Source organism: Eschrichtius robustus, chromosome 12, assembly GCF_028021215.1.
Source record: "Eschrichtius robustus isolate mEscRob2 chromosome 12, mEscRob2.pri, whole genome shotgun sequence".
NCBI classification, from domain to species: Eukaryota; Metazoa; Chordata; class Mammalia; order Artiodactyla; family Eschrichtiidae; genus Eschrichtius; species Eschrichtius robustus.
The window spans coordinates 3,158,362-3,185,686 of record NC_090835.1 but is presented as its reverse complement, the minus strand read 5'-3'; the positions used below and the strand labels follow the sequence as shown (position 1 = coordinate 3,185,686).

At 53.9% G+C, this 27,325-nt stretch overlaps 2 protein-coding genes across 3 annotated transcripts in view; one reads left to right on the top strand and one right to left on the bottom strand.

The window, feature by feature from the left end:
• Window positions 1–2,204, top strand: part of XPC (XPC complex subunit, DNA damage recognition and repair factor) — a 34,543-nt gene extending 32,339 nt beyond the window's left edge. The window contains exons 14-16 of the mRNA XM_068557750.1: window positions 142–235; window positions 743–832; window positions 1,569–2,204. Of these exons, the coding sequence (XP_068413851.1) occupies window positions 142–235; window positions 743–832; window positions 1,569–1,778 (394 nt within the window). The 3' untranslated portion in view covers window positions 1,779–2,204. The remainder of the gene's footprint in view (window positions 1–141; window positions 236–742; window positions 833–1,568) is intronic.
• Window positions 2,205–3,373: 1,169 nt separating this feature from the next.
• TMEM43 (transmembrane protein 43) lies at window positions 3,374–27,186 on the bottom strand. 2 transcript variants are annotated; one of them, XM_068557751.1, is made up of 12 exons: window positions 26,978–27,186; window positions 14,971–15,120; window positions 14,068–14,202; window positions 13,383–13,477; window positions 12,553–12,602; window positions 12,229–12,298; window positions 11,406–11,476; window positions 10,260–10,381; window positions 9,922–9,996; window positions 9,331–9,432; window positions 7,860–7,977; window positions 3,374–5,144 (listed from the first exon to the last, which is right to left on the bottom strand). In XM_068557751.1, exons 1-12 carry the CDS (start codon window positions 26,987–26,989, stop codon window positions 4,942–4,944), a joined length of 1,203 nt encoding a protein of 400 aa, XP_068413852.1. In that variant the 5' UTR covers window positions 26,990–27,186; the 3' UTR covers window positions 3,374–4,941. The 2 variants fall into 2 exon arrangements, with proteins under 2 accessions (XP_068413852.1, XP_068413853.1); XM_068557752.1 differs by lacking the exon at window positions 26,978–27,186 and adding an exon at window positions 26,700–26,783.
• Between the last annotated feature and the right edge of the window lie 139 nt (window positions 27,187–27,325).

Genomic DNA, 27,325 nt, shown 5'->3' with positions numbered 1-27,325 from the left:
GCCGGGACTGTGGACTGCTGACCCTGGAAGTACTTCAGGGCCCCGAGTGCTTAGGAGCAGCCCACTGTCCCCCGCGGAGGGGAGTGAAGAGGCCAGAGCAGGCCCAGACTCGAGAGAGACCATCTGTGTTGATCCCCACAGAACCGATGGCTACATAGTCTGTGAGGAATATAAAGATGTGCTCCTGACCGCCTGGGAGAACGAGCAGGCGCTCATTGAGAAGAAGGAGAAGGAGGTGAGCAGGCAGGGCCTGGGAGGGGCCAGGACGGGGAAGCAGAAAGGCGGGCAGCACACACAGCGGAGCCGGTGTTCCCTCCAGCCTCCCTCACGCCACGTGTAAGAGGAGGGGAGAGTCCGGGCTCAGCCCTCTTTCTGGCTCTTTCTTCCTGGGAGGCACCGGGGAGCCAGCACTGAGCAACGACCTGCCTGCCCCTCAGAACCCTGTCTCTGTCCACTGTCTGCCTGGATCCGGGCTCCGGGGGCCGCTACCCCTGCTGCCGACACCCGCCTCTGTTAAAGGGAGCTGCCCGTGGTCCAGGTCCCGGACCCCCTCCTCCACTAAACGCTTTAGAGTTGGTTAACAATTAAGAAGAGGTTTCTGGTTTCGGTGACTTTTGTGTGTAGCACTTTATGAATCACATCTGGTGTGGTTGAGAAACTATTTTAACCTGAAGCGTTATCTGTATCTTTATGTTCCTGAAACGGCAGTGCACGGTGTTTTCCACTCTGTTTGCTTTTGCAGAAGAGGGAGAAGCGTGCTCTGGGGAACTGGAAGCTGCTGGTCAAAGGGCTGCTCATCCGGGAGCGGCTGAGGCTTCGCTACGGGGCTCAGGTCAGGGTGGTCCTTGGAGGACACGCCAGGTTTGGTGGGGGTGGGTAGGGAACCAGGGGCCGATTCTGCTCAAAGATCAAGTCAGCTCTGTTCCGGTGCTACAGACCTGGGTCTCCCAGGCCCTGCGTCCTGTCCACGTTGAGAAAGGTGTCCTGGAGTCAGGCCTCGCCTGCTCTGCCACCCCCGCCCTGTCTGCACGAGAGGGTGCCCCGCTATGGGGGGTTGGATCTGGTGCTGAGCCCACTCGGGGGGGGTGGGGGGGTGGGTACAGGTGTCTGCATCTCCTGGCCTTGTGCTGCCCCTGGGGCTGTGACCACCCCCAGGCCCACAGGTGCTCCTTCAGGTCCCTCTCGCAGCCCCTGCGGGCTCCCATGGGGGCACAGGGGCCCCCTGGACACAGTCACGTGGAGTGGTCAGAGACGCACAGACACGCTCTGGGGGTAGCTGCGACCCCACGCACGGCTCTCCCCGCCCTCCCCAGCCCGTCCTCGCAGCAGCGGGCACCGAGCGCTGGTGCTGTGCATTCGTGCACTTGTTCTGTTCAGAAACGAGGAAGAAAACGCAGTTACCTCCTGGATTGCTCGTAGCTCCCCGAGGGCAGTTTTGTGTCCCCAGCCCTGTGTGCACAGCAAGCGCTCTGGGACCTGCTGGGCTGAGCCCTGTCCTCCGGGTCACGGCTCGGCGCTTTTAGGGCATCGCTGCCTCTTGACGCGGCTTCCTCCACTGTCCCCCCCAGAACGAGGAAGCCGCTCCCCACGCAGACGCAGGAGGAGGACTCTCTTCAGACGAGGAGGAGGGGACCAGCTCTCCAGCGGAAGCGGCCAGGATCCTGGCGGCCTCCTGGCCCCAAAACCGAGAGGTAGAGGAGAAGCGGAAGTGCCCCCGGAAGAGCAGGAGGGAGGAGGAGGCGGCAGCTTCCCACCTGTTCCCGTTTGAGAAGCTGTGATATGAGCGGTCACCTCCTCGGTGGCTCAGCCGTGCCCCAGACCTTGCTCCCGGATAGATCCCTCCTGCGTCCGACACTCGTGCTGTTGCAGACTCGGCCCCCCTCTCTGCAGGCGCCTCGTTGCCCTCAGTCAGGTCCCTGACGCCGCCTGACGCCGTGGGGGGAGAGCAGGTCAGTGCAGGCCGTCTCAGGGTGACACGGCTGGACCTACTTTCCCAGGTAACACTTCGTGGTGGCAGAAGACTAGAACAAAGAGCTAAAGTCAGGAAAGAAAAGGAAAAACGAGAATTAAAGAAATGTCAGGAAGAGTGGATCAGTGTTAACCTAGATTTTATTCATTACTGGATACATTTGTAAAGCCCTATGCACTGTAGATATTTAGGAGAAATAACTTTGATAACATTTTGAGGAAAAAAATAAAGCATTTCTCTAGAAAGACGTGACTCTACGTTTTCTTTCAGATTTTACATCAGATAAGAACACTGGGACGACAGTGATTTGTATGCAGGTCGTGACTACATTAAAGATCAGATCTCGTTTTCCCACAGGCTGGGAACTTACCATTACACACATGGAATTTTTTTCTTTCTATGTTTAATCCAGGAGATACAGGACTTAAATCTTTGACAGGAGCCATTAAAAAAAATGTGAGTCAGTTTTATCCAAGGGAAACAAACAAAACACTTGGGGTGTGACTCATGCAGCAAGAACTGGCAGGCAGGCTCCTGTTGTGAAACACATGGGGGTTGCCATGGAAACCGCCTGGTCTGGCACTTCGTGCACCAGAGCTGGCTCTCGCCCTCCTGGAGGTGAGCACCTTGTCTTCTAGGAGTTGAGTCAAGAGCACTGCCCCGTCTCCGCAGGAATAACTGGTTCTTCAGGCAGATAGCAGCTCCTAGGATGCATCTTGGAAATGGAGTGAAACCTCAGGTTTTGAAAAGTTACCACTCACCTGCTTCAAATCCAGTAACAAGGGAAAAGTTCAAATTGCAAGGTGGACACTTCGCGGCCGCCCACCTCTTCAGGCGCTCGTGGGCTTTATCTCACTCCGTAGAGAGGCACTGTCCCCGTGCCACAGATGAGGAAGCTGAGGCTCAGGTCCCCGCCATGCCTAGCGTCACACGGCTCATCAGCGGCAGATGCGGGATGCCTTTTGTGCCGGGTCCCGCTGGCTCCCTCCCACCTCTGAGAACGGTCTGAAGACCGGCAAAGGTGGGAGCCGCTCTTAAGTCCACACAAACCAGAGTAGGTTTCTAAGTGCTAGAGATATTGAGGTGCCTTCTCAAAAAAACTGAAAGCAATTTAGAACCTAAGTTCCAAAAATTCATAGGGTTCTTAATAAATTCTATGGCTGAATTCTTTCAGACAGAAATTTCAGACAGAATGGAAAAAAAAAAAAAGGGATAACGGCAAGTTCCTGTATCAAAAGATACTTAAAAATTTATTTTGAATTTTTATCAAAAATACAAAGATAATACAAGTTTCATCATGATTTCCCGAAGGCTTGAAATATTTCTTAACATGATTTTGGTCTTTAAGAACACCTGAAATTGGCAGTAATTTAAAATCTGTACCAGAAAAATATTACACAAACCAAATATCAAGGATTTTGTATTTAGCCATCATCTCGTCGCTGTGCTTTCCAAAAGCATCTTTAAGAGTTGAGAGATCGAAGAAACTGTTCACTTAACAAGCAACAGTGAACACTACTTCAGTCCTTAAACCCAGATAACTCACCGCTGGGGCTGGCTGGTTTGAACATGAAAAATCTCAGTTTATACCACAAACGCCCAGAACAACGAGAGAGATTATTAGCTCTTGAGTTTCGTAAGTTCTAAGCCCTATTCAGCTACCAAATACTTACTCCACTAAAGCAGCCACTCCCAGCAAAAACACAACAATTTCCAAATACTTGAAAGATAAAGGACACACAAGTCTTTTAAGACATCAATGTTACAACATACTTTATCTTTCAAAGGGTGTTGAGAGTAGTTGGGAAACTTAAACTCTGTGAATTAAATAAGCGTGGGTAGATTTGATTTAGGAATAAAGCTGCGGACACTGAACACATAAATCACCCAGAAGCAGCCACTTGAGGCCCAGATGCTAATGTCAAAAGCACACCTGTGATGAACAGAGCCAGGCCAGAGAGCTTTCAAATCTGCAGCCTCTGATGCCTGATTTTGGTTGGTGGGTGGGGTGTCACCACGAAGGAGCCCACTTAGGATAACTGACTAAGAACTCAAAATCATCTTCAAGAAAATCTGGGTTTTGATGCCAGAGGATGAAAGGAAATGCCTTTCTCTCCCGGATAGAGACCCCAATCTCCTCCCAGAGGGAAAATGAGCCCTTTGCTAACTGGTTTCAAAGCACCTGAAGCTTTGAAAAGCTTCTCAGGGACCCAGAATACCGACAGGTAACTTTCTCAACCAGGTAAGTAACAGCCCCACTGAACTTTCTGTGCTCTGAACTACCTTCAACTGACAGATGAAAGGGGGTTTTTCTGTAACAGTCTGAGACGTAAATCATTCAGGAGGTGTTTGTTTTCTAGATCTGACTTGAAACCGCCCCCTCTTAGGGCAGGTCGGGGACCTACGTGCAGAGAAATGAAGTGGCAAGAAACAACCAGGCCTGTGGGGGTCCTACACGCCACAAAGGTTCTGCCAAATGGTAACGTGCGTGCAAAGCCCAACAAACGTCCACCTTCCTCGTCACCACACCCCCTGGTTCTCTTAAGTACCGAATCAAGCTCCATGTGCAGAGTGGGTTTGTGGCGCCCCTGCCGCCGTCCTGGGACGTGGGCACGGCGGTGGCTGTGGTGGAGCCTGGCACTGTCCCCAGGTCTGAGTGTCACCACCGCGGCAGACATCAGCTAAGTGAAACACGCGAGTGGCCGCACGGCCCCAAGAGAAGGAAAGGAAACAAGCAGGAGGGCGCGTGTCACGCTGCCGGACAGGAGCCGCCTCCTGCCACCAAAGCTGCCCGCTGGCAAGAAGGGGTGCGAAGTGCTAACTGATGGACGCCAACCTGACACCCATGCGCACTGCCAAGGCTGCCACCTGAGTGGGGCACGTGCGGAATCCAAGACCGACGTGGGTTTGGGGGAGGGGATGACCTGGGTCCCGAGGCACAGGCAGTGTCCAGTGGGTGCCGGAGCCCCGGCTCACTCCAGCTTTTTGGCCGGTACCCGTGTCCGAGCAATGATGATGGGCACCAGGGCCAGGCAGCTGATGACAAGCGCCCACAGGGGCCGGTAGAAGAGCCAGCCAGCAGCCACGGTCAGCAAGGTCAGTGAGGTGGCCACGCAGAAGGCAAAGGCCTTCAGGCCAATGTTGACCAGGTCTCGGAAGACGGGGAACCAGTCCACTGTGGGGAAGAGAGAGGTAGTGAGGCTTCCCAGGCCCCCGTGCTCTGCTGTTCTCCCCGCCCCACCAGCCAGCAGCCTGTCTCTGGACCAGGTGTGGAGGAAGAGGAAGCGGTGGGGGGCATGTGGCCTGAGGGAGCTGGGAGGTCACACGAGGAGGAGCCCTGCTCCCGACTGCAGCCCGTCCCAGCCCCAGGCAGGGCGCGTGGTCGTGCTCTGAGGCCTCGTGGGCTGAGGGCAGAACAGAGACTCTCCCGGGACGGTGGCGAGCACCCGGCTGCTGCCCCTCACAAAGCAGGGTGGGCCGAAGCCCCTGGGGGGCCTATTTGGGCCCCTCAGCCCTTCCTGGAGGGGCCTGTTCGGTCACCCAAGCCGTTACCGGTTACCTGTGCGCCCGGCTCCACGGAGGGGCTGAGGGGACTCAACGGCCCCGAGCCGCCCGCCTCGAGGACCCTGCAGTCTACCGCCCAACGTGATACAGTCTCGGATCCGTCAGCCCTTGTGGAATTACCCGTCCTTGGCCTCCTGGCCTCTGCAGGCAGGCGTTCCATAGCCATCGTCCACCGGTGGGGGGGGGGGTCTGCACTCAGTTCCCATGGGCCAGGGATCTGGTGCCGCTGGGTCTGCACGGCCGGCCCGGGTGTCTGCCATGACGGCAGGGCCCCAACTCGGCCCCCACAAGCACGCGTCACGTTTGGGCACTGACCGTGGGACCATGCGTCGCACCACACCCCGCCCACCCTGTAAGCCTGGTACTGCTCTTTTCTTTAAACATTTTTTTTTAAAATTAATTACTTTATTTTTGGCTGCGTTGGGTCTTCGTTGCTGCGCACAGGCTTTCTCTAGTTGCGGCGAGCGGGGGCTACTCTTCGTTGCAGTGCGCGGGCTTCGCGGGCTTCTCACTGCGGTGGCTGCTCTTGTTGCGGAGCACAGGCTCTAGGCACACAGGCTTCAGAAGTTGTGGCACGCGGGCTCAGCAGCTGTGGCACACGGGCTCTAGAGCGCAGGCTCAGTAGTTGTGGCGCACAGGCTTAGTTGCTCCACGGCATAGGCCGGTACTGCTCTTAACCTCAGTTCACCCACAAGATCACTGAGGCCTGGGAGTTAAACTTACAGCTAGAAGGTGGCATAACCAGGATTTAAACTTAAGACTGTCTGAGTGGGACTTCCCTGGTGGTGCAGCGGTTAAGAACCCGCCTGCCAATGCAGGGGACACAGGTTCGAGCCCTGGTCCGGGAAGATCACACATGCCACGGAGCAACAAAGCCCGTGAGCCACAACTACTGAGCCTGCGCTCTAGAGCCCGTGAGCCAAAACTACTCAGCCCGCGTGCCACAACTACCAAAGCCTGCGAGCCTAGAGCCCGTGCTCTGCAACAAGAGAAGCCACCGCGATGAGAAGCCCGCGCACTGCAGTGAAGAGTAGCCCCCGTTCACCGCGACTAGAGAAAGCCCACGTGCAACGACAAAGACCCAACGCAGCCAAGAATAAATAAATAAAACTAAAAAAAAAAAAAAAGACTGTCTGAGCGCAGAGCCTCAGGTCTTAGTCTCCGCGCTAAGCCCCGAGAGGACAGGGACCTTGTCCGTCCTGTTGGCTGCGTGGCCTCCAGGGCCTGAAGCAGCGTCCTCCGCACAGCAGGCACTCGGGAAGTGCTCAGCACAGGAGTGGAGGTGTGAACGGGCGCCCTGTGCTGCAGCTTCTTGAGTCCGTCCCCTGCACTGTCCCTCTGTGCTCTCATGTCTGTTCTGACTCTGGAGGATCAGCCTTCCAGTGTGGAGAGAACCAGTCGGAGAGTCAAAGGAGGGCCCTCTGAGACAAACTTGACGATGGTGGAACTGGGCTCTGAGAGGGAAACAGCCTGTCCAAGGTCACAGCCACGAGGGACCTAGCGATTGTGCCCAAGACGCAGCTGCCTTTCTGGGCACAGTTCAGCTGCCCAAGGGGAGCAGCCTTCCTTTCCCTTCACATCAGTTTTCCCAGCTGTAAAATGATCTGACAGTCTGCGTGTACTGCAGCCAGACTCTCCCCAGCTGGAGAGGGTAAGCGGGGGACGGGTTTCCGGGCCCAGAGACGGTGGACAGAACCATCTGACTGGACGGGGCATCCCCCGAGAAGCCCCATCCTCCCGGAGAGCAGCCAAGGCCCAGCACTCAATCACCCTGGGCACTCGGTCCTCCTGAGCCAGGCTGGGCCACTCGGGCAGCTCTGGGGCTCAAGCGGGCCAACCTCGGGCCATGGGCAGCCCGGCATGCTCTCCCTTGCGCTCCAGACTTGCCAGCGGCCGTGCCAAGTCTAGCCCAGGATTTGGGGTGGGGGTGAAGCGTAACAGTTCCTGAGTGTTTCCTATTTGCCAAACATTTCACAGAACTCTGCAAATTAGGTGTGAGGAAACCGAAGCCGGGCCAGGAGAGGAATCCAGAGCTCTGTTCAGGCCTGGCACGGCCGGCCAGCCTCCTCAGCACGGCTATTTGGCTGTGCGATGAAGGGGTGAAGGGCTGAGGGGATGGGCGGGTGGACAGAGCGGGGAAACCCGCAGCCTCGGGGGTCGGCATCCGCCCGCTCTTACCCCGGAAGCATCCTGATCCTCATCCTGCTTCCCCTGCTCACTCGTCCCAAAGCCTTGGGGGCACAGGATGGGCTGAGTGCACCCCACCAGGCTGGAAGGGAGAGCGGCGGTGGCAGGGGCCAAGGAGGCCCCGTCTCTCCCCACCTACCCAGAGTGTAGAGGATCCGCGTCATGAGGTTGAGGCCCACAAACATGGCTACCCAGCCAGCCGCCCGCAGGCCCCATGTCTTCATGGAGTTGCTCTTCTGTTCTCGACGAAACACCTCCTGCAGGACAAGTGGGGAGGGGCCGTCACGTCTCAGCTCCGGGGGGTCACCAGCCTACCCAGTCGGCAGGGCCAGAGCCGAAGGGCCCGGGCTGACCCAGCAGCCACTGTGCTTCTGGACAGACCAGAGGGAGGAAAGGGCACCACCCGGGCCTACGTGCCTCGCCCACCTGGCAGCACAGAGCAGGCAGGTTTGGGCCCTCAGATCACAGCCCGCCTCCTCCAAGAGCCGCCAGCCCACCGTCTCACCGAATAAACCTGACCCTCCTGCCGCAGCAGCGCCTTCCGGGGGTCATCTGTCCCCACGCGGCGTCAAGCCACGAGCCCCAGCACTCCTCTCTGGGGGGCAGCTCTGAGACCGGGGCCCCACCTGCGGGAGGCTGAAGCCCCGGGAAAGAGGCCTGGGCTGGGCCTCCTGATTCTAGAAACTCCCTGGGGCCCTGAAAGCTGCCTGAGAAAGGGTGACTCACAGTCGCCAGGCTGGGAGGGGCCAGCCCTGCCCTGAGGTTGGTAACTGGCTCTGGGCTGCAGCCTGACCACACCCTCGTCCCAAGCTCAAGAAGGAGAAGGCACAGCCCAGCGCCGCCTGGACTGGGGGCCGAAGGGAGGGGACGACAGCTGAACGCCCAATAAGCGGGTCAAAAGGTCACAGCTAAGCCCTGCCACCTGCCCACTACCTTAACCTTCCAAACCCTTATGGGTTGAGAGGGCAGGTTCAGAACGGCCCTCCACGGATACGCTGTGCTCATCAACAACATGCAAGCGCACTTTCTGCTAAAGAGAAGGATTTCCTGCCCGGAGAGGAGAGGCTAACTTCTAAGGCAGGCACTGAACTAACGGCACATCTTTGCACCCCTTCTCCTCGGGGCTTGGGTGAGGCATGACCCCCTTTTACAGATGGGGTGGGTGCCCTGGTCTCTCTGGAAGCACCCGCCCTCACTCATCTGGTCCTGGGGCCGCGCGGCTCAACCCCTTCACCCCAGCTCACACTCAGCCTTCACGGGCCTCTGCCCGCCCCTCCCTGGGTAGGGCCACCCCGACAAGGAGGGCCCTGGCCTGCCAGCACGACTGACTGGCCCCTTCTCTTCACTTGGGACTCAGCAGAAATGTCCCCTGCTGCCCGCTGCCACAGGAGGTTGCTGTCTCCATGTCTGTGAGCTCAGCGTCTGCCCCTCACACCAGGCTGCAGGGGCTCTGCCCACTGCTCCCCGCTTCGGGGACACGGGCTGCACACACAGGGAGACCTAACCCCTTCTACAGCTTTCTCTCGCCTCGGGGCCAGGGTCTGCCTCCGTGGTGGCAGTCTGTGACATGCCACTGGAGGGCAGAGCACAGGTGCACAGGGGCCACTCACCTCTGCTGAGACGTCCCCGTGGTGCAGGAGCAGCAAGGTGTCCCCGGACTTGGTGGAGTATGGGACCAGGTGGTCACCCCGCTGCTGGGCAATCACGGTGACCTGGTCAGAGAACTCAGGCTTAGAGCTGCGGGGCCACCACCCGCGGGCCCAGCTCCCCTCCTCACCGTGTGCCAATGAGGCAGCGAGTGGGGACACCCACACCACCCCGAGCCTCTGCCTCCACGTCGGCCCGGGGGATGGCAGCTCCCGCTTTGCCGCTCCATCCGAAGCTCCGGGGAGGACCCTGGGCAGAAGCGCGTGTCAGGGCCGAGCAGGGGCTGGGGCCGGGGTGACGGGGTCAGGAACGTGGGACCGAGTCTCTACACAGCAGAAGCCAGGGCTGGGGGCAGAGGGGCTGCACGCGATTGGAAGAACCTCATCAGGCCCAGCTGCGAGACCCCTAGCACCGCGCCCTCAGCCTGGGGCCCATGGACGTGCACAGGGCACGTGTGTACACAGGTGGGGGGGGGGGGCGCCCACAGCCCTCGCTTGGGCCCCAGCGTCTGTGCCCAGGAAGGACCCCCTGAGTCGGCCCGGGGAGCTGATTACCACGTGAGCTGGGCCCAGGTCGGGGTCATCGCCGCTCAGCCCTGCGTAGGAAAACGAGACGCGCAGGTCTCCGACCTGGGGTGGAAGAGAAGCAAGTGAGGGAGGCGGGAGCCGTCAGCTGGGCCCACGGCGCGCCCCACTCCCACGACCTCCGCCCTTGCCCAGGTGGCCCCATCGCCCGGAAAGCCTCTCCCCTCCAATTTCACTGGGCGAGTGTAGCTGTGATTCACCGGAACCGGACCAGAGTCTGAAGCTGGGCTCTGAGTCCCGCGCGCTGTCGGGGGCGGGACTCTGGGGCCCTGACCTCTGCCATCTGAGCACCCAAGTCCGCTAGGTACCTCGGGGTACTTGGGGTTTTCACTGTGGTAGAAATAGTCCCCCCGGCGAATGATGTCCACGTGTGGGTCCTCCAGCTTGGACAGGCTCAGTGGCTTAAAGTTGTCCACTTTGTCGATGAGGCCTGAGAGAGGCGGGCAGTTAGAAACAGTGCTGAGTCCACTGCAGCTCCTGGCTGCAAACCCTCAGCCGGACGGCCTTTCCAAGCACCCTCACAAGCCCAGCCACGTGGCCACCTCCTGGCTCGCCCCCCGGGGACCCCACACACCCGGGGTGTCCACACACACTGTCTCCCACCCAGAGTCCCTCCTCCGACTCCATCCTTCCACAACGCCAGCCCCCTTCAATCTTCAGCTCCTCCAGGAAGCCTTCCCTGTCCCCTCTTCCCCATCAGTCAGAGTGACCACAGCTCTGGCAGGGCCTTAGCCTGGCAGCCACTCCACCTTGGGTTTGGTCATCTGTGTCCAGGCCTGGCTTCCCTGCTGCAGCAACAGCACGAGGCTGGGGCTGGCTGGCATGGCTGGCACCGGCTGAGCGCCAGAGCAGACAGCAGACAAGCCAGGCCCTGGCTCATGCAGTCTCTCCCCCGTTCCGCCGGCTATGTGCCACCTAAGTGTCTTCTCTCCGTCCTTCCTGGGTCAGGCTCAGGGACTGAGACGCAGGGACAGAGCCCCAGGAGTTTCTGTGGCTAGGGGTGCCACCCTGTCCCTCGCAAGCCTCTCTTTAGAGTCCCTTCGGGGCCTGTGATGAACCGCACCCCCCCGGGCACAGGGCTGGGCGCCAGTGGGGCTCACAAGTGGAGCCCTGGGGCCTTCTCTGCGCTGCCGGCTCCAGGGCTGCCAAGGAAGGGCTCTCAGCTCTGCCTGGTCAGCCCGATAAGGACGCAGCACCTGGCAGCTGCTCCCTGGTATGGGTTTCAGGAGGGCTTCTACCTGGTTCCCCACCTCCTGGGGACACACCTGCCCTTTGGCCTCGGCCCAAAGTATGATGCTGGAAAAGCGCCGGCTGACCCCATGCTCAGGGCAGCCGGGGACCCCTTTAAGCATCTGAGGGCTGAGTTTCTAGGGCTCCGGCTCCTGGGAGGCGGCCAGGTGGAAGTGCAGGGCCCCGGGTCGATGCTGGCTCATCTGAAGGGGCCTGAGACTCACCCGCCGAGAGGAAAAACCTGCCGATCTGGACGAAGGGGGCTGTTGCGGTGAATGACTCCACGGCCATCGCACTGTGGGAGAGGGGGAGCTGCTGGTGAAGGAGGGCGCCGGGCAGGCGCTGCTTGGGTCCCTGTGGGTTGTGCTGGGCAGGGTCCCAACGCAGAGGGCTCCTGCACGTCCAGCCCAGCCCCACAGTCTGGTCTTTCCCCCCCTGCCTCAGCCTCTACCCGGGAGGAGCAGCCTCCTGCGGCCTCCCGTCCCCCAGAGCTTCCTACCCTCTTGCCTGGACCCCTGCCAGCGTGTCCCATCCTGCCCCCCAGCCTTCAGATGGCCCTTCCACGGACTTCACACCCTCCTGACCCTTCCCAGCCCGGCTAGCACCCAAACCCCACCGTGCACATTCAAGGCCCTCCCTGGCCCAGCCCAGCGTCACGGCCTGTCTCGCCGCCCCCATCCCTGCCCCTGAGCTAACCTTCCTCTGCCGGAACCCCCGCAGGGCCGGGTCAAACGCTGCTGCCTCCTGAAAACCCCTGCTGACTGTCCTCCCATCCACGCCAACCGTTGACGACCCCTCCAGGCACTCAGTCCAGCCTTATACCCGTGACCAGTTTGAGGGGAGGTCGCCTGGGGCCAGGGGTGTCAGGTCTTGCCTCTTGTGTTCCTGGTGCCCAGCACAGGACCTGACCTCGGAACCCTGTCCCACATTTTCATCAGCTCACGAGACAGAAGCAACTCAGTTCCATTACTCAGATGAGGAAGCTGAGGCTGGGTACCTGCTAGTGGCCGACAAGGCTACGCTCAGGCCTGGGGACCCAGCTCTCACCTAGGGTTTTTGTGGCCAATCTCTCGGTCAAAGTTTCTGCTGTTGACGATTTCCGACCTCCATTCAGTGTCTGTTTCAGGCAGAGGGAACAACGCAGAAACCACAGTAAACCTCAGGTTTGAGGCCCACTGGCCCCACGTCCTCTTATCCAAGCCTGCGACCACTCGGGGGCCAAAAGGGCGGCTACTGGAGCCTCGCTGGATGGATGGGAGAGCAGGGCTCTGAGGACCAGCACCCAGGGAGCCTGATGCTTGGTGAGGACAGAGACCACAGGTGTGCAGGGAGGTGCCCTGTCCGCCCGCAGGCCCGGGGCCCGGTACTCACTGTAGGAGTACCTCCTCTCTGTCTTCACCTGCCCGTCCTCGGTGTACTCCCTGCAGGGAAAGCACAGGCAGCACCAGAGTCAGCCCATCACTCCCGAGGCATCCCCATCTCTAAGCATCTCCGGCTGGAAGCAACCTCGGGGCTCCCAGGTCAGACTCCCCAGATGAAGCAGGCTTGGTCCACACCAGCCCAGAAAAAGGGTGCTCCTTGGCAAACAGCCAACTCCAGGCCTCACAGGCACTCACTAGAGAAAAGAGCTTTCTCATCCTGAGCTGAAACCGGCCTCCCCTGGCTTGTGTCCCAGCCGTGCCCCGTGGGCTCAGCGATCTGCCTGCACCCTCTGCTCTACGACAGCCCTGTGGAGGCCCCTGAGGCTGCCCTGCCCCAGACTGAGCCACCTGGGCTCCCCGAGTCCCCTCTCCACCCTCACTCATAGTACGTGTGGTCGATGACAGCCTGCCTGGGGCTCCTGTTAGGTCTGATAGGACGTGACCCAGGAGCACCCCACCGCCCCCCCGCACGCCATGGAAGAGAAGATGGGACACAACTTGGCACAGCTCCGTCTGAGCCTGACCTGGGGCAGCCCTGGACAACTTCCCCGGAAGGGAGCTAACCAAGCCCGCTTTCTCCTCCGAGCCCCTCTGCAGGAGATTCCTGCCACCTCCAAACAAGACCATCAGCCAGTAATTGGGGGATAATTGGACATTTCTCCGATAGGAAGATTTTATACTTTAAATTTCAGAAGTGTCAATGTGAGCGCCACCTGCACGTCACCCTAATCCCCATGCCTCCTTCAGCCCCAGCCAACTCTTCACCCGCCGGCCCCTCACCTGGACTCCTCGGTTTCCACCCACTGGTACATCTCCACGTGCCGCCGCAGCTTCACAGCCGGGAGGTGGACCCCGTAGTTTGGATCAGACAAGAGCTTCAGATAGAATCAAACAAACAAGAAAAATAAAGGACAAGAATGCCCGGCTCGGGGGAAGATGGGCTGGAGGAGAAACAGGTCCAGAGGGCAGAAGAGCACAGAGAACTCCGCGGCTGCTCGCATGGGGAGACGAGGGAAGCTGCCCGTCCGGAGTGCTGAACCTGCAAGCCTGTGACGCGAGCCGTGCGCGCAGAGCTCAGGCTGCTCGGCCCAAGGGCGCAGTGCCCACGCAGCGTGTCGGGTGTTCAGACAGGAGACCTGGCACCAGACACACAAACCCATCATCACTGTTAAAGCGCCTCTTTGTGAGGCTCTTGCCTTGGGCCAGAGACTGTGCCGGGAGGGTAGCTACTGAATCCGCCCAATCTTCAGAACCGGCTCCTGGTCTGTTACAATTATTCTCCCCATTTGACAGAGGAAGACACCGAGACTCAGGAAATATGGGTCCACACGGCTGCTGAGCGATACAGCAGGAGTCACACCAAGTGTCCCCCCGTCTCCAAGGCCCACGCTTTCAAATCCTCCATCAGACAATATCCTGCGATGTGCCCCGGCCTCCCCAGGTCAGCAACCACCGCCAAGCCTACCTTGGACGTCCGCAGGGCCCCGCGGATGTGCACCAGCCTCCCCTCATTCTCCGGAGCCACACTGTGGATGCTGTCGGGGGTCACCACCAGCGAGAGTCCCTCAGCCAGCAAGGTCGCCATCTTCACTGTGCGGCCCTGTGCACAGCGGGGAGTGAGGATTTCAACCATTGGACACAGCTGTGCCCTCTGCCCTGGGCAAGGGGAACCCAGGACGTGCGCTCTCCCAGGAAGGCCACCCAGCACCCATCTCAGCACCGCCCGTGCCGGGAAGAGCTGCTGCTTCTTCTGCCCTGCACCCCTCCCCCATTTTTCTCTGCCTCCTCCTCCCCTCCACTCCTGCTTCACTTGGGGCGATCGCACGCCTGTCCAAATCATGTGACCCAGGCCTCGGCAATCACATCCTGTGTCCACTGGCCACAGGCAGCGGTTCAGAGAGAGGACTGAGCCCACTGAGAGATCTCCCTGCGACTTTTGCTAAACTGATTTAGAAAGAGATGGTTCCTCTTTTCCCTGGGGTTGCTAAGCTGCTTGGATGTGACCCTGGAGTTACCGGGCCACCTTTGCCACCACAAAGGAAGAGCCTGCCAAAGAAACGTCCACAACAGAGAAAAATGGGCAAGAGATGGAGAAATGGAGATTCCTAGTGACCCAGCATGAACGCCTGGAGGCAACCACGCCTGAAACAGATGCTACCCAGGATTGCAGGTGTGTGAACAGATCCACTCCCCCTCCTGCTTACATCAGTCGTGAGGGGGGTCACAAAAGAAAAACTCTGATTAATTCAGCTCCTGCCCCCATAAAATCTAGACCCTTATTACCATGTCCAGCCTCCGAATTCACAGCCTTTGCTCCCTGACACTGCAGGGACCCTCATTCTGCACAGAGGGACCCCGAACATCATACCTCATTGGTAAAAATTAAGTAGAAGGAGAGCAGGAAGGTCATGAGCCCCACAAACATTCCACCCGAGGTCTCGCTCAGCCGCTCCAGGAAGCCTGGCTGGGACTTGGTTGTAATTCTGACATGTTCTTTCCTGTTACTCATACTGGAATACTGAAAAAAAACATTAAAAAAAAAGAAAATTGGTTTTCAAAAAATAAATTGAATTTCGCTATTTATTTATACTGTTTTTTTTTTTTTTTTTTTGGCTGCACTGGGTCTTCGTTGCTGCGTGCAGGCTTTCTCTAGTTGCGGCGAGCAGGGGCTACTCTTCGTTGTGGTGCGCAGGCTTCTCATTGCGGTGGCTTCTCTTGTTGCGGAGCATGGGCTCTAGGCGCAAGGGTTTCAGTAGTTGTGGCTCGTGGGCTCAGTAGTTGTGGCTTGCGGGCTGTAGAGCACAGGCTCAGTAGTTGTGGCACACAGGCTTAGTTGCTCCGCAGCGTGTGGGATCTTCCTGGACCAGGGCTCGAACCTGTGTCCCCTGCATTGGCAGGCGGATTCTTAACCACTGGGCCACCAGGGAAGTCCTATTTATACTCAGTTTTTATTGAGTTTTAATTCTATATGTTAAAAATGCACAGACCAAGTGTTTGGTTTTGACAAGTGCATACCCCATGTGTCAAGACACAGAACACATCTATCACCCAGAAAGCTCCTTGTGCCCCTTTCCTGACAATACTCCCTCTCCCCACCGCCCAGAAGTAACAACGATTTGAATCCGTATCACTACGGATTAGTTTTGCCTCTTCTAGAACCTGGTATGAATGGAATCATCACATAGCATGAACTCCTTCTGTCCAGATTCTTTGACTCAGCGTAACGCTTTTGAGGGTCATCTATGTCATGGTATCAGTAGTTTGTTTCTTTTTACGGCCAAGTAGAATTCCACCCACAAGCATATCACTTCTGTTGATTCACTCACCAGTGGATGGATACCTTGGTTGTTTCCAGTTCCTAGCTATTATGAACAACGCTTCTGTGAACACTCATGTACAAGGTGGTGAAATAACGTTTATATTTTAAGGCAGGACAGGAAAATTTAAACATAAAATTCTCTCTGTGTCCGTTTGGGCCTCTTCTCTCCCTCCCTAACATGCAGTCTGCATCTGCATTACACTGACCAGAACTTCTCAAAGACAGGAGCGCCTGCTCGACTATAAAGGCCATTTTTTTTTCCCTTTCTTCTGATGCTAGCAATGTAACTTCTTAAAAGAACAGCGTTCTTTCCCAGCCCTGCAGGGGGTCATGATGACTTGTTGCTCACTTTGTACACGTACCTACTTGGACTATGTATCCTTGGTGAACTTTATGTAGATCAGTGTGTCATTTGCATTTACGATCCTTTGTCCCAAAAACGTAGATGACTATGCCTTTGACCTCTAGCAGGCGAAACAGTTCTCAGAGCTTCTGAGAGTCTGGGTCTCAGAAGTCCTGGGTCATAATCCTGTTTGGCTCAAATAAAATGCCCTTTTTTCTTGTCACTTGATTGTTAGTTGAATTTTCGTGGACATTTGCTTGGCGTAGGTGGTGGGAGATCAGAGCCAGCCAGCAGAGGACACCTGGAGTCCACCCCAAACAGGTGCTTGGTACCAGCACAGGCCCTTAGAGCCCCACTCCTCCGTATTCCTCGGGCACTTTGGTGGGTTCTCCTGGTACCTGGACAGCACTGCTTTAAATGACATCCTGAGTTTTACTTTAGCTGTTTTTCTTGGGACTTGGAGTCCTAAGGGGGTTCTGGAACATCTCCTAGGCAGGGACCTTGGAGGAGCTTTGGAGTGAACGGGGTTCACTGGTCTCTTTTAAAAATTGACTCAAATTGGAAAGATTATGTATACATGGTCTGAACAAACTGCTAGTGAAATGAGAGACTGAGCATGCTCAGCTCCGAAGTAAAGGGACACTTGCTCCTTCCAGCCACGAGCCGTTCTCAGGCGACTGAGAACCTGGGGGAAGTGTCTGAGGATCAAGTCTCTTAACGTGCATCGGTCGCACAGGGAGTCCCAGCACAACCACCGAGTAAGTTCTGCTCGCCAAGCGCGCATCATAAAGGCTGATCACCCTGCGCTCTGAGCATCCACGGTGGTTTTAGACTGTGGAGGGAGAAGCCAAGAAGCTTGAGAGTCAAGCTGACCCAAGGGGAACCCCTTAGGGAGACAGACACACATTCGATCCATCACACCGCCCTCAGAAAGTTGTTCAGATCCTATCTGAACTGGGCTGCCAAATTAATAATGGGAAACCGTGCTCAAAGGCCGAACAGCCCCCTGATGGGCAGCCACTCTGGCTGGCCTCATGAAGAAACCAATGCTTTTGCAAACACTTATCTTAACTCTTAAATGGCCAGGATGGAGCTCTTTTGACATTCCAACGCTGTAGAGAAAGCTGGCTTGATAAAACATCTTTTCAAAATTCTGACCCTGAGAGAACAAAATTATTCCTAGGAGAAAGCCTCAAGTTACAATTCTTATCATGTCCCTGAAATGTAAACACAGCCCACATTGCCTGAGTCTACAACCTTGGCTTAATAGACTCTAAAACTGGAAAAAAGAACGGGGGCGGGGGTGGGGGTGGGGGGGGGGATGGGGGGGTGGGGAGCACAGTGTGTGCAAAGAGGAGGCCGTTGTGAAACTCAAGCAGGAACACCAGGAGGCTTCTGTCCGTGTCTGGCTGGATATGTGCATGTCTGTATGTATGTATGATCCGTCTCTAACTCCAAATGGCATTATCAACATTAATTGGTAAAAGAGGTTTACCTAATTGACTTAAAAGTAAATGCGTACATATCAAATATTTCTAAATGTAATTAAACTAGCCCGAATTTTTAAAGGATCACATAATCTAGGATTAATCTTTAATGAATGAAAATGAGTCAGAATTGATGGTTTAATTAATGCAGACAAGTCTTTAGAGTCAAACATTAAGTGTAATACTTTAACTGTACCTAGGTTTACTGAAAGTTAATAAGCTCATGTTATCTCTGTTATAAAATTTGTCAACAAGAAAATTAACTTGGTATGATAATATTTTCGTAAGTAATAAATAAGTTTCGGGGTGAATTCTTTAAGAATAATTTTGTTTTATGGTATGTCTACCTAAAAACAGTTTCTCCAGATTTTTGGTGACTTGAAACTTTAGTGTTCTGCCAAATTAAGTCAAATGATGGAATTCACTGAATGTCTAGATAATTTTCTTAATAAGAAATACTGCAACATTAATTGCTAAAGAAGTCTATGTTTACCTACTTTGATCTCTTATTACAGAGAGATTAAATATGTTTGAGACTACTAGTAAATATATTCTGTGCCTTGTTGGAAGACTGAACTATAAAGTGGCATACATTTCTAAAAATTAATTTTAAAAAGGGAACCCTGAGAAAAGAGTTTTATGCATGGCCAGGATTTACTAAGATCAGACTGAATTTAATTAAACGAATGAAATTTAATATTAAAGGTGAAATGGTGAAAACTAGAGTTTGTTTTTTTCTGTTAAGAGGACAAAGTTTTCTTGAAATATTGATCTGCTTTTGATAACTGTAAAGTTTCTTTACCTCTTAAGTAATCTGCTGTAACCTTCTGTATTTGCTTTTGAAATCTTTTATTATCACTTTGGTTAAGTGAATAAATATTGTTTCACAGTGACTTATGATTCTACTTAGCCAAACATTTAAAACCTCTTGATATCGTTCACAAACTTCCTCAAATCAAATTCTAAATGAAGTTCTTTTGGCCTCCAGCTAACTTTGGGAAGCTTCAGAAGGCCCCTAAACAGCTCAAAGAGAAATATTAAACTAATTAGGCTCATTTGGTATGTTAAATTACATGGGAAACACTGTCAAATGAGTAATGATAAATCTTGTTAGGTTATATTATATGGCTAAATATATTACTATAAATATTCTAGAAATTATATGAAGTTCCTAAAATTTGAAATGTCCTGGTATGTTGTCAGTCATGATTTACAGTATCTTAAAATGTCGTATGCCACAGAAATTGCCAAATTTCCTTGATAACTACACTGTAATCAGGTCTTTAACCATGCTTTTAAGTCTTCTGTCATTTATACACAGTTATGCCTACACAATAACAGATGCTTTTACAAAAATGTATGTAGATGACTTGCTGTTATGCTCCCAAATTAAATTAGACTCGGTAGCAAAAGGACTTCCTCCTTGTATGAGGGCTATTTCAGCCACGGCTCTCACATAAAGCCACTGAAGAAACAGTAATGGGGTCTCCTTTAACTATTTATGTCCCAAACTCAGGTGAGTTTCTTCTAAACTCTCACCACCCTCAGCACTATTCTATAAGCCAGCTAGCTTCCTATGAAGTATCGTTGCTTCATGCTACCTTGGTTCCATGTAATAACCTTAACCCTGCAACTCTGCTTCCAGCACCACAGGAAGAAAACAACCACGACTGCATTTTGTTAACCAATTATCTTCTTGCTTCCAGGAAGCCCATATCGATAATGCTGCTCTAAATTAATTTACAGATGGTCCTACTTACGGGATGAGCACGGACATTACCGAGCTGGATGGGCAGTAACGCCCACAGTAGACATAATTGAAAACGTTTACTCATCAGGAACAAAGTCAGCACGAGCTGAATTAACTGCCTTAACTCTACCTAAAGACCAGGTAACACACATTTATACTGACAGTCACCATGCCTCTGGAGTGACACACGACTTTGGAATGTTATGGAAACAATGAGGTTTTTAAGCTCTTCAGGACAACCTAATAAAAAAATGGAAAACAGGTTGCAGAGTTATTGTTACACGACTGCCCAAACGGTTAGCGATTCTTGAAACCGTAATTTTCAATAATTTTCAGTTTTCACCTACGCCAGGCATTCCAAATCCGACAGTACGGAAACTAGAGGAAATCAGCTCGCTGATGCCCCCGCCCATGAGGCAGCTTTAAACACTCATCCTATCCAGCCTCCAGAACGGCCACTGTTCTCAGTTAACCCTGCTAACCCAGTAGAAGATTTCCTTCTACAGGCTCAAGAAATTGCCACTAAAGAAGAGAAACAAATATGGCCACAAAAAGGGGAATTCTGACCCCACCACAGAAATATGGTCTAGACCTGATTGAAAAAAAACCACCTAGTGTCTGGAGCACGACGGCCATCCCTCCAGCATGCACCCCCTGTAACTCACTGTGCGCCTGAGAAAACGGTTTCTGGGGAAAACAGTATTCTTGGAAACTTGCCCCCATGGTGGTTCAAGGGAAACATTACATTATTGTCAGGGTCTCACTGAGGCACTTACAAAACAATTGGTAACTCACTCTTTTTATAGCGAGCTCCCAGAAAACCCTACAGATCATGGATTATAACCTAGTCATTTTGTTTATTGGAAAGGACATCAAATAAATGATTCTTTGCAGCCACAAGGGAAAGAACCTTATCCGTTATTGTTAACTAATCCATGCTCAGCCAAACCGAAAGACATTAATTCATGGATTCACGTCTCTCATTTTAAAAAAGGCCCCTCCACCTAAATGGACTTCGACCCCTGTTTCTAACACCCTGTTTCAACTAAGACGAGCACCACCAAGCTAGGACGAGGGGACAACAGCAGCAGACAGCTGACCCAAGAGTCCAGACCAGGCCTGTAAGACCCATCCTACCAGTTCAATTGTACTATTTACCAAATGTCTGTCAAAATTGACAGTTACTGTTTTACTTCTAGCTGTGCTTTTGCCCCAGAGTTTAAGATGGAAGGAAAATTCCTTAGTACAGCTATTGCAAAGTATAGCTACTGGAGGCAAATTTAACCGATCGTTGGATCTGTCATCCAACTCTTCAGGCAACACAAGGCCGACACAGGCACTCATAACTCCTGTCATTGACTTTTCAGATGTTCCCAATGTTACCACTTACTTAGATCAATCTCCCTCTGGCCTAACCTTTCAGGTCCAAATTTTCTAATGTACTAATGTGTCCATGCCTTGTCTGACACTATACTACCCTCAGCCCTTAGGGACCAGACACAACTTACGCTAGTACCCACACCCCAGCCATCCCCGCCCCGAGCTCCATCTCTCACTTAACTTACAAATGTCTTGAAGAGAAAAACACAAGTAACTTGTGCCCGCAACTCCCCCAAGTCAAATACCACATAGACAGCTTTTGGAAAGCCTGCAAGAAACCCCCTGCCCCGAGCTCCATCTCTTACTTAACTTACAAACGTCTTGAAGAGAAAAACACAAGTAACTTGTGCCCGCAACTCCCCCATGTCAAATACCATACAGACAGCTTTTGGAAAGCCTGCAAGAACGACCGTGGTTTAATACCGTGTTAGCGAAACTTCCAATCGATGCGGCTATTCATGAGAGCTCTCTGGGAGGGAACACTTGCATCCCCAGGTTTTATCTTCTTCTATGGTATTGGAATTGACACACCTACCCAAGGATGGGCACATAAATGTCTTAACAGCTGGCAGGTAAAAGGCTTATGTTTGTTGGGCATTATGTTACCTCACTGTCTATACAGTGAGGCAGATGAACCTCCTTTCTCTCTCCATGACAGAGTCAAGAGATCCATGTTAGCAGGATATCAAGATATCTGGTGGCAAAGTCTTTTGGGAATCTTGAGTCCTAGGGCAGGAATATATGTAAACAGAGGTACGCTCAGAAATCATCAGGCACCACTGGTCATACAGCCAAAGAGACTGCAAGCAGCATTGCAGCCCAACAGACATCCCTAAGTTCCTTAGCCCATGTAGTATTAGATAACAGTGCTGCCTCAGAAAACGTATAATCTATAAAATGTTTCCCCATCAGCATACACCTCTATGTTTGTTTACTCCATAGGATTAATTTACTCAATTCTGAAGTTTCTACAATGGGAAAGTGATGTTGCAAAATCGAATAGCTCTTGATTTTTACCACCACCCTGCAAGGAGAAGCTTGTGCTATAACCCAGACTAAATGCTGCATTTCCATACAGGATGAGTCCTCTAATACAACTCATCTAACAGCTCACATACCAAGTACAATTTCCGCACTGAAGGATCCCCTTCCCAGTCCAGGTGAAATCTCAGGGAAATGGCTCAACTCTGTGGATTCATGGCTTAAAGCTCCACTTGTGACTTTCTTATTGTCGTTGGCTTTATTGATTTCATTTACAGAGTAATAATCTCTTGTGCCTCTTGTATATTCAAAACTCCAGGGACTTCCCTGGTGGCGCAGTGGTTGAGAATCCGCCTGCCAATGCAGGGGACACAGGTTCAATCCCTGGTCTGGGAAGATCCCACACGCCATGGAGCAACTAAGCCCGTGTGCCACAACTACTGAGCCTGCGCTCTAGGGCCCACGTGCCACACCTACTGAGCCCGCGTGCTGCAACTACTGAAGCCCGCACGCCTAGAGCCCGTGCTCCGCAACGAGAAGCCACCACAATGTGAAGCCCGCCCACCACAACGAAGAGTAACCCCCACTCGCCACAACTAGAGAAAGCTCACACGCAGTAACGAAGACCCAATGCAGCCAAAAAAAAAAAAAAAACTCCAACTAAAATAACGATGTCTAACAACTTGACACTATTGATCATATCTGTAGTTCTATGTAATAGGTATGCACAACGCATATGCAGGGTAAAACTGGCATATGTCCTATTGGACAATTGACCATCAGTCCTTGCCAAGCATTTTACTAGCCTAACCCCCTAAAAAGAAAGAAAGAACCAGGCTATTCAGATCTGTCATCAAGGGACAGGATGCAGGGCAGGTAAGCAATCACCAACCCCGAGGGACCAAATATTTGATCACCTAATGTATTCTACCAAAAGATTAATGATCAAAAGGGGGAAAATGATGAAATGAAATTTATATTTGAAGGCAGGACATGAAAATTTAAGCATAAAATTCTCTGTGTGCGTTTGGGCCTCTTCTCTCCCTCCCTAACGTGCAGTCTGCATCTGCATTACACCGACCACAACCTTCTCAAAGACAGGAGCGCCTGCTCGACTGTAAAGATTATTTTTTTTCCTTTCTTCTGATGCTAGCAATGCAACTTCTTAAAAGAATAGTGTTCTTTCTCAGCTCTGCAGGCAGTCATGGTGATTTACTGCTCCTTTGTACGTGCCTGCTGGACAATGTGTCTTTGATGAACTTCATATAAAATATCAGGACGTCATTTTGATGTTCGATCCTTTGATTTGAAAATGTACATGACTGTGCCTTTGACTTTTTTTTAAAAATATGTAACATACATTTATATAATGGTAAGTGCAACGAAGAACATACTACAGGATAATGGGATACAATGACGAGGGTGGGGAGTGGGGTGGGCTGGGGATGGCACTTGAGACTTGAGTCAGTATACACAGCCTTGGGAGGAGGTTGACTTTTTTTGTTTTTTTTTGGCTGCGTTGGGTCTTCATTGCTATGTGCGAGCTTTCTCTAGTTGCGGCGAGTGGGGGCTACTCTTCGTTGCGGTGCATGGGCTTCTCATTGCAGTGTGTGCCTTTGACTTCTAACATGTGGAACAGTTCTCAGAGCTTCTGAGAGTCTATCTCCTGGGTTATAATCCTGTTTGGCTCAAATAGAATTAACTTTTTTTCTTCTTGACTGTTAATTGAATCTTTGTCAGAGTCTTCATGGAAACATGTGTTTTCATTTCCCCTGGGCATTAGGTACATACCTAGGAGTGGAACTGATGGATCATAGGGAAGATGCATGTTTTTTAAGAAACCAGCAAATTGTTTTACAAACAGGTTATTAGAGATATATTTCTAATTCAGTTCAACGAATAGAGGCTGAGTTTCCTTAGGGCAGTGCCAGGCCTCATAGGGGTGAGAATGTAGGGGTGAGAGGCTTTGGGGCCATTCAGTCAGGGCGACTAACAGTGCCAGGCCCTGCTGAGTGCCTGGTGAGAGGGCACCAGTGTAGATCCAGTGTTAAAGGAGTGACCCCTTCCAGCTGGGAGGGTCAACGCAGGCCCCCTGAAGGAGGGGGCATTTTGAGTGGGCTCTCAGAGGCGGACCCTGGGGTGAGGGCGTCCCCAGCAGGCGGAACAGTGGCCTCTCTGCCCTGGCTGGGTTGTGGAGGGCATGGGGAGGAGAGGAGGGCAGCTAGGCAGCTCTAGGTGGGTCATGATAGGCTGCAAACTCCAGAGTCAGTGGGTCAGGCTTTGTCCAGCCGGTAACAAAGCACAGTTTAGCGTGTCCGCTGCTGACCCAGAGTGTCATCATCCAAAGCAGGACTCTGGAGCCAGCAGGCTGGGTTTGAATGCAGGCTCTGCTACACAGCAGCTATGAGACCTTGGGCAAGCGATTTAACCCCTCTGTGCCCGGCACTTCCTCATGGGTAAAATGGGGATAATAATCCAGTACATAGGGTTGTGGTAAGAACCAGAGAACATAATTATTGGATGCTCAGTGCCCAGGGCACAGGGAGCCCCATGCCAGTGCTGGCTGGTGGGAATGCAGTCAGCTTTCTCCATCACTGATACCAAGGCTGGGCTGGGCTGAGCTGACAAAAGCCACAAAGATGTAAGCGGTTCCCAGATGAGCACTCAGGGTAAGCTAGCCCATCCTGGCACTGGGGAGTAAGAGGAGAGTCAAGTCAGTCTCTGCTTAAACGAAGCTGGTGCCATGTTCTCTGACTGTCGCTGAATGCCACCAGCCGAGGCCTGCCAGGGCCCAGATGTCCATTGCGTTCAGAAATGGTCTTGACTTTCCAGGCCATTTGGAAACATTAGTGGAGCAATTTGCTGCAGGCAGGTAGGTGACCATCAACCATCATCATGATGACAATGGCAAACACTCCAGTCTATCACAGACCAGACACGGACAAGCCCAAGGAGGTGGGTGCTATCACGACCCCATTTCGCAGACGGGAAAACAGAGGCTCAGCAGTTACAACACCAGTCCAGATCACAGAGCCTCTAAGAGATGGACTTAGGATTCAAATCTGGGCAGACTGGAGGCCACTCTGCTACCACTCTGCTCTGGACTGCGTTCCTCACTCCTTGGGAGCTCGCTGCAGGCAGGCAGGCAGGACAGGAAAAGCCAGTCCCGCTACAGCCAGTGCAGTCCCCAGGTCGATGGCTGGAAGGCCTGGCTTCCTCCTGGGCCTCCCCTCAGCACACAGCTAGGAGCCAACATCAAGATAAGGGGCTCAAAGATGGCCTTAAGAGAAGAAGGTGCCCCTCAGGCTGGCAAGCGTGCAGAGTGGCATGACACACCCGGCCCACATTCTGGACCAAATGCCCAGTAAACATGGATGGTCGTGGAGATTTCCTCCCTGCCCACTCCCCTACTCCAGGCTTCGAATCAATGAGCAGTGAGTGGTGGGAACAGGGGTCGACATACAGGCCCTGAAAATCACTTGCTGTGTAACACTGGGTAAGCTGCTCTACCTCTCTGATCCTGTTTACTCATTTATAAAGTGGAGATGGTTAACAGTAACTCCATCACTGGACAGATTTTACAGTGATTAATAATCCTGTGGCCTCCCTGCTCCACCCCACCATCTTTAGATCTTTCTTCCTCACAGGGCCTGGGGGCCCCTGTAAATGTGCACCCCACTGCTGGGTGAAGCAACAAAGGTTTGGCAGCAGAGGGACCCCTAATTCATCTACATTCCTTGGCAAAGGTCAGGACCCAATGTATCCAAGATCTCTGCCCACCAGGACTGAAGACAAACTGTTTTCTTTTTTTATGCATTAAGTACCTACTATGCCCCAGACACTATGCTAAGCACAGTCTCCCTTAAACTTCACAGTAACTGCTCCCATGAGGAAACAAAAATCCCAAGAAATTAAGGCCACACATCTACTGAGGAAGAATCTGCATTTTCCCCCAGGTCAGCCTGACTCCAAAACCTGCCCCACACCTTCCCATGACCTGCCAAGCTGGCTGTGAGACCCTGGGCAATGCCTTCCCCTGCCGGGGAAGTTCCCCATCTGTAAGATATGGTGGTGGCGGTCTGGGGGCAGGCCCGTGTCCTGCCACAGCCTGGGTCTCTCCCGGCAGCGGACCCTGCGTCTCACGGACCACCTCTAGGTGCACCATTTAAGGCTTCTCGGCCTCCCAGACAACTCTAATCCAGGCTGTGGGAGACACAAGCCCTGGCTTCTCAGGGGGTGTGGGAGGCAGAGAGGACGCTTGGGGACAGAGGAGGGGCCTGAAAAGAGCGGGTGACAGACCAGGGGTGAGTGGCTAGACACTCCACCACAGCAGGAGGGAGGAAGGGAGTGCCTGGGCTGGCAGGGCTGCGAGCTGGCTCCACACACACTTTCACAGAGAAGGGGAGTGTGAATCACCAGCTCCTCCCACGCCCAGCACCCTGGCGGGAGGTGCCCCTCTGTTTGTTGAATGAATGTTGGGCTTAAATAGAAAGATTCCTGAGATAAGGCTGGCTGCAGGGAGAAGCAGCCAGCAGCTGTTCCAGGGGCACCACCTTCGGCCAGGGCCTCTGCAACCAAATCCATGCTAGGAGGCCGAGGGCCCGGCCGTAGGGAAATGCCCCTTTCTCCCCATCGTCCTAACTCCTCCGCTCCCAACCTAGCCCACGCCCCTTTGCAGCATCACAGCCGGGGTTTACATACCCCCCTGGGGCGGGGAGCTCACCGCCCGCCCGGACAGTGCGTCGCGGAACAGCTCCGCCCGGGCGGATCGGCTTCGCCACCGCCCCAGTGGACTGGCCCCTTCTCTGCGGCCCCGTCCAGCCCTCAAGGTCCTTACATGGGAGAAATCCGAGGGCCCAAGCGAGAACTGGGAACAAAAGGAGGAGCTGCGGGGAGCCGGAGCCACACGTCCCGAAGCCCGGTCCCCGCCACCGCGCGCCCCAAGGAGTCCCGCCGGGCTGGGAGAGACGGACAGACGGCTCAGCTGCCAGAAGGCCCGGATACGGGCGCGAGAGGGAGGGGGTCACGGGGCAGGGGGCCGCGGCGCGCCCGCGGGGAGAGGGGGCCGGGAGATGGGGAGGCCTGGGTGTGGCCGGCGAACCAGTAAACACTCACGTTCGCGGCCATGCCGCGGCCCGGTCGCCGCCCGCCTCGCTCGGCTCAGCTCCGAGAGGGGCTTACGGCCGCAGCGGGGAGTCCAGCGGCCTCTCGCCTGCCAGAGAGCGGTACACACCCAGCCGAATCCCAGAGCCCGGAACGCGCCACAGAGTTACCGCCCCGCGGGCGCGGGCTTTTGGGCTCTCGCTCGCCGCGCCGCGCCGCGCCGCCCCGCCTCCTGGGAAATGTAGTCCAGGGTCGGGTGCACTCTCCAAAAGTTGCAACCTACCGGTACCTCACTGATGCGCCTGCGCACTGCAAGCAATTCTGGGAAATGTAGTCCCTATTGCCTGGGGGAGCGGCCGG

Coding starts and splice junctions, on each gene's coding strand:
- TMEM43 (XM_068557751.1), bottom strand. Junction 13,478..14,067: donor GGGCCCTGCGGACGTCCAAG/GTAGGCTTGGCG, acceptor TTCTATCTGAAG/CTCTTGTCTGATCCAAACTA. Junction 12,299..12,552: donor AGAGAGGAGGTACTCCTACA/GTGAGTACCGGG, acceptor TGCCTGAAACAG/ACACTGAATGGAGGTCGGAA.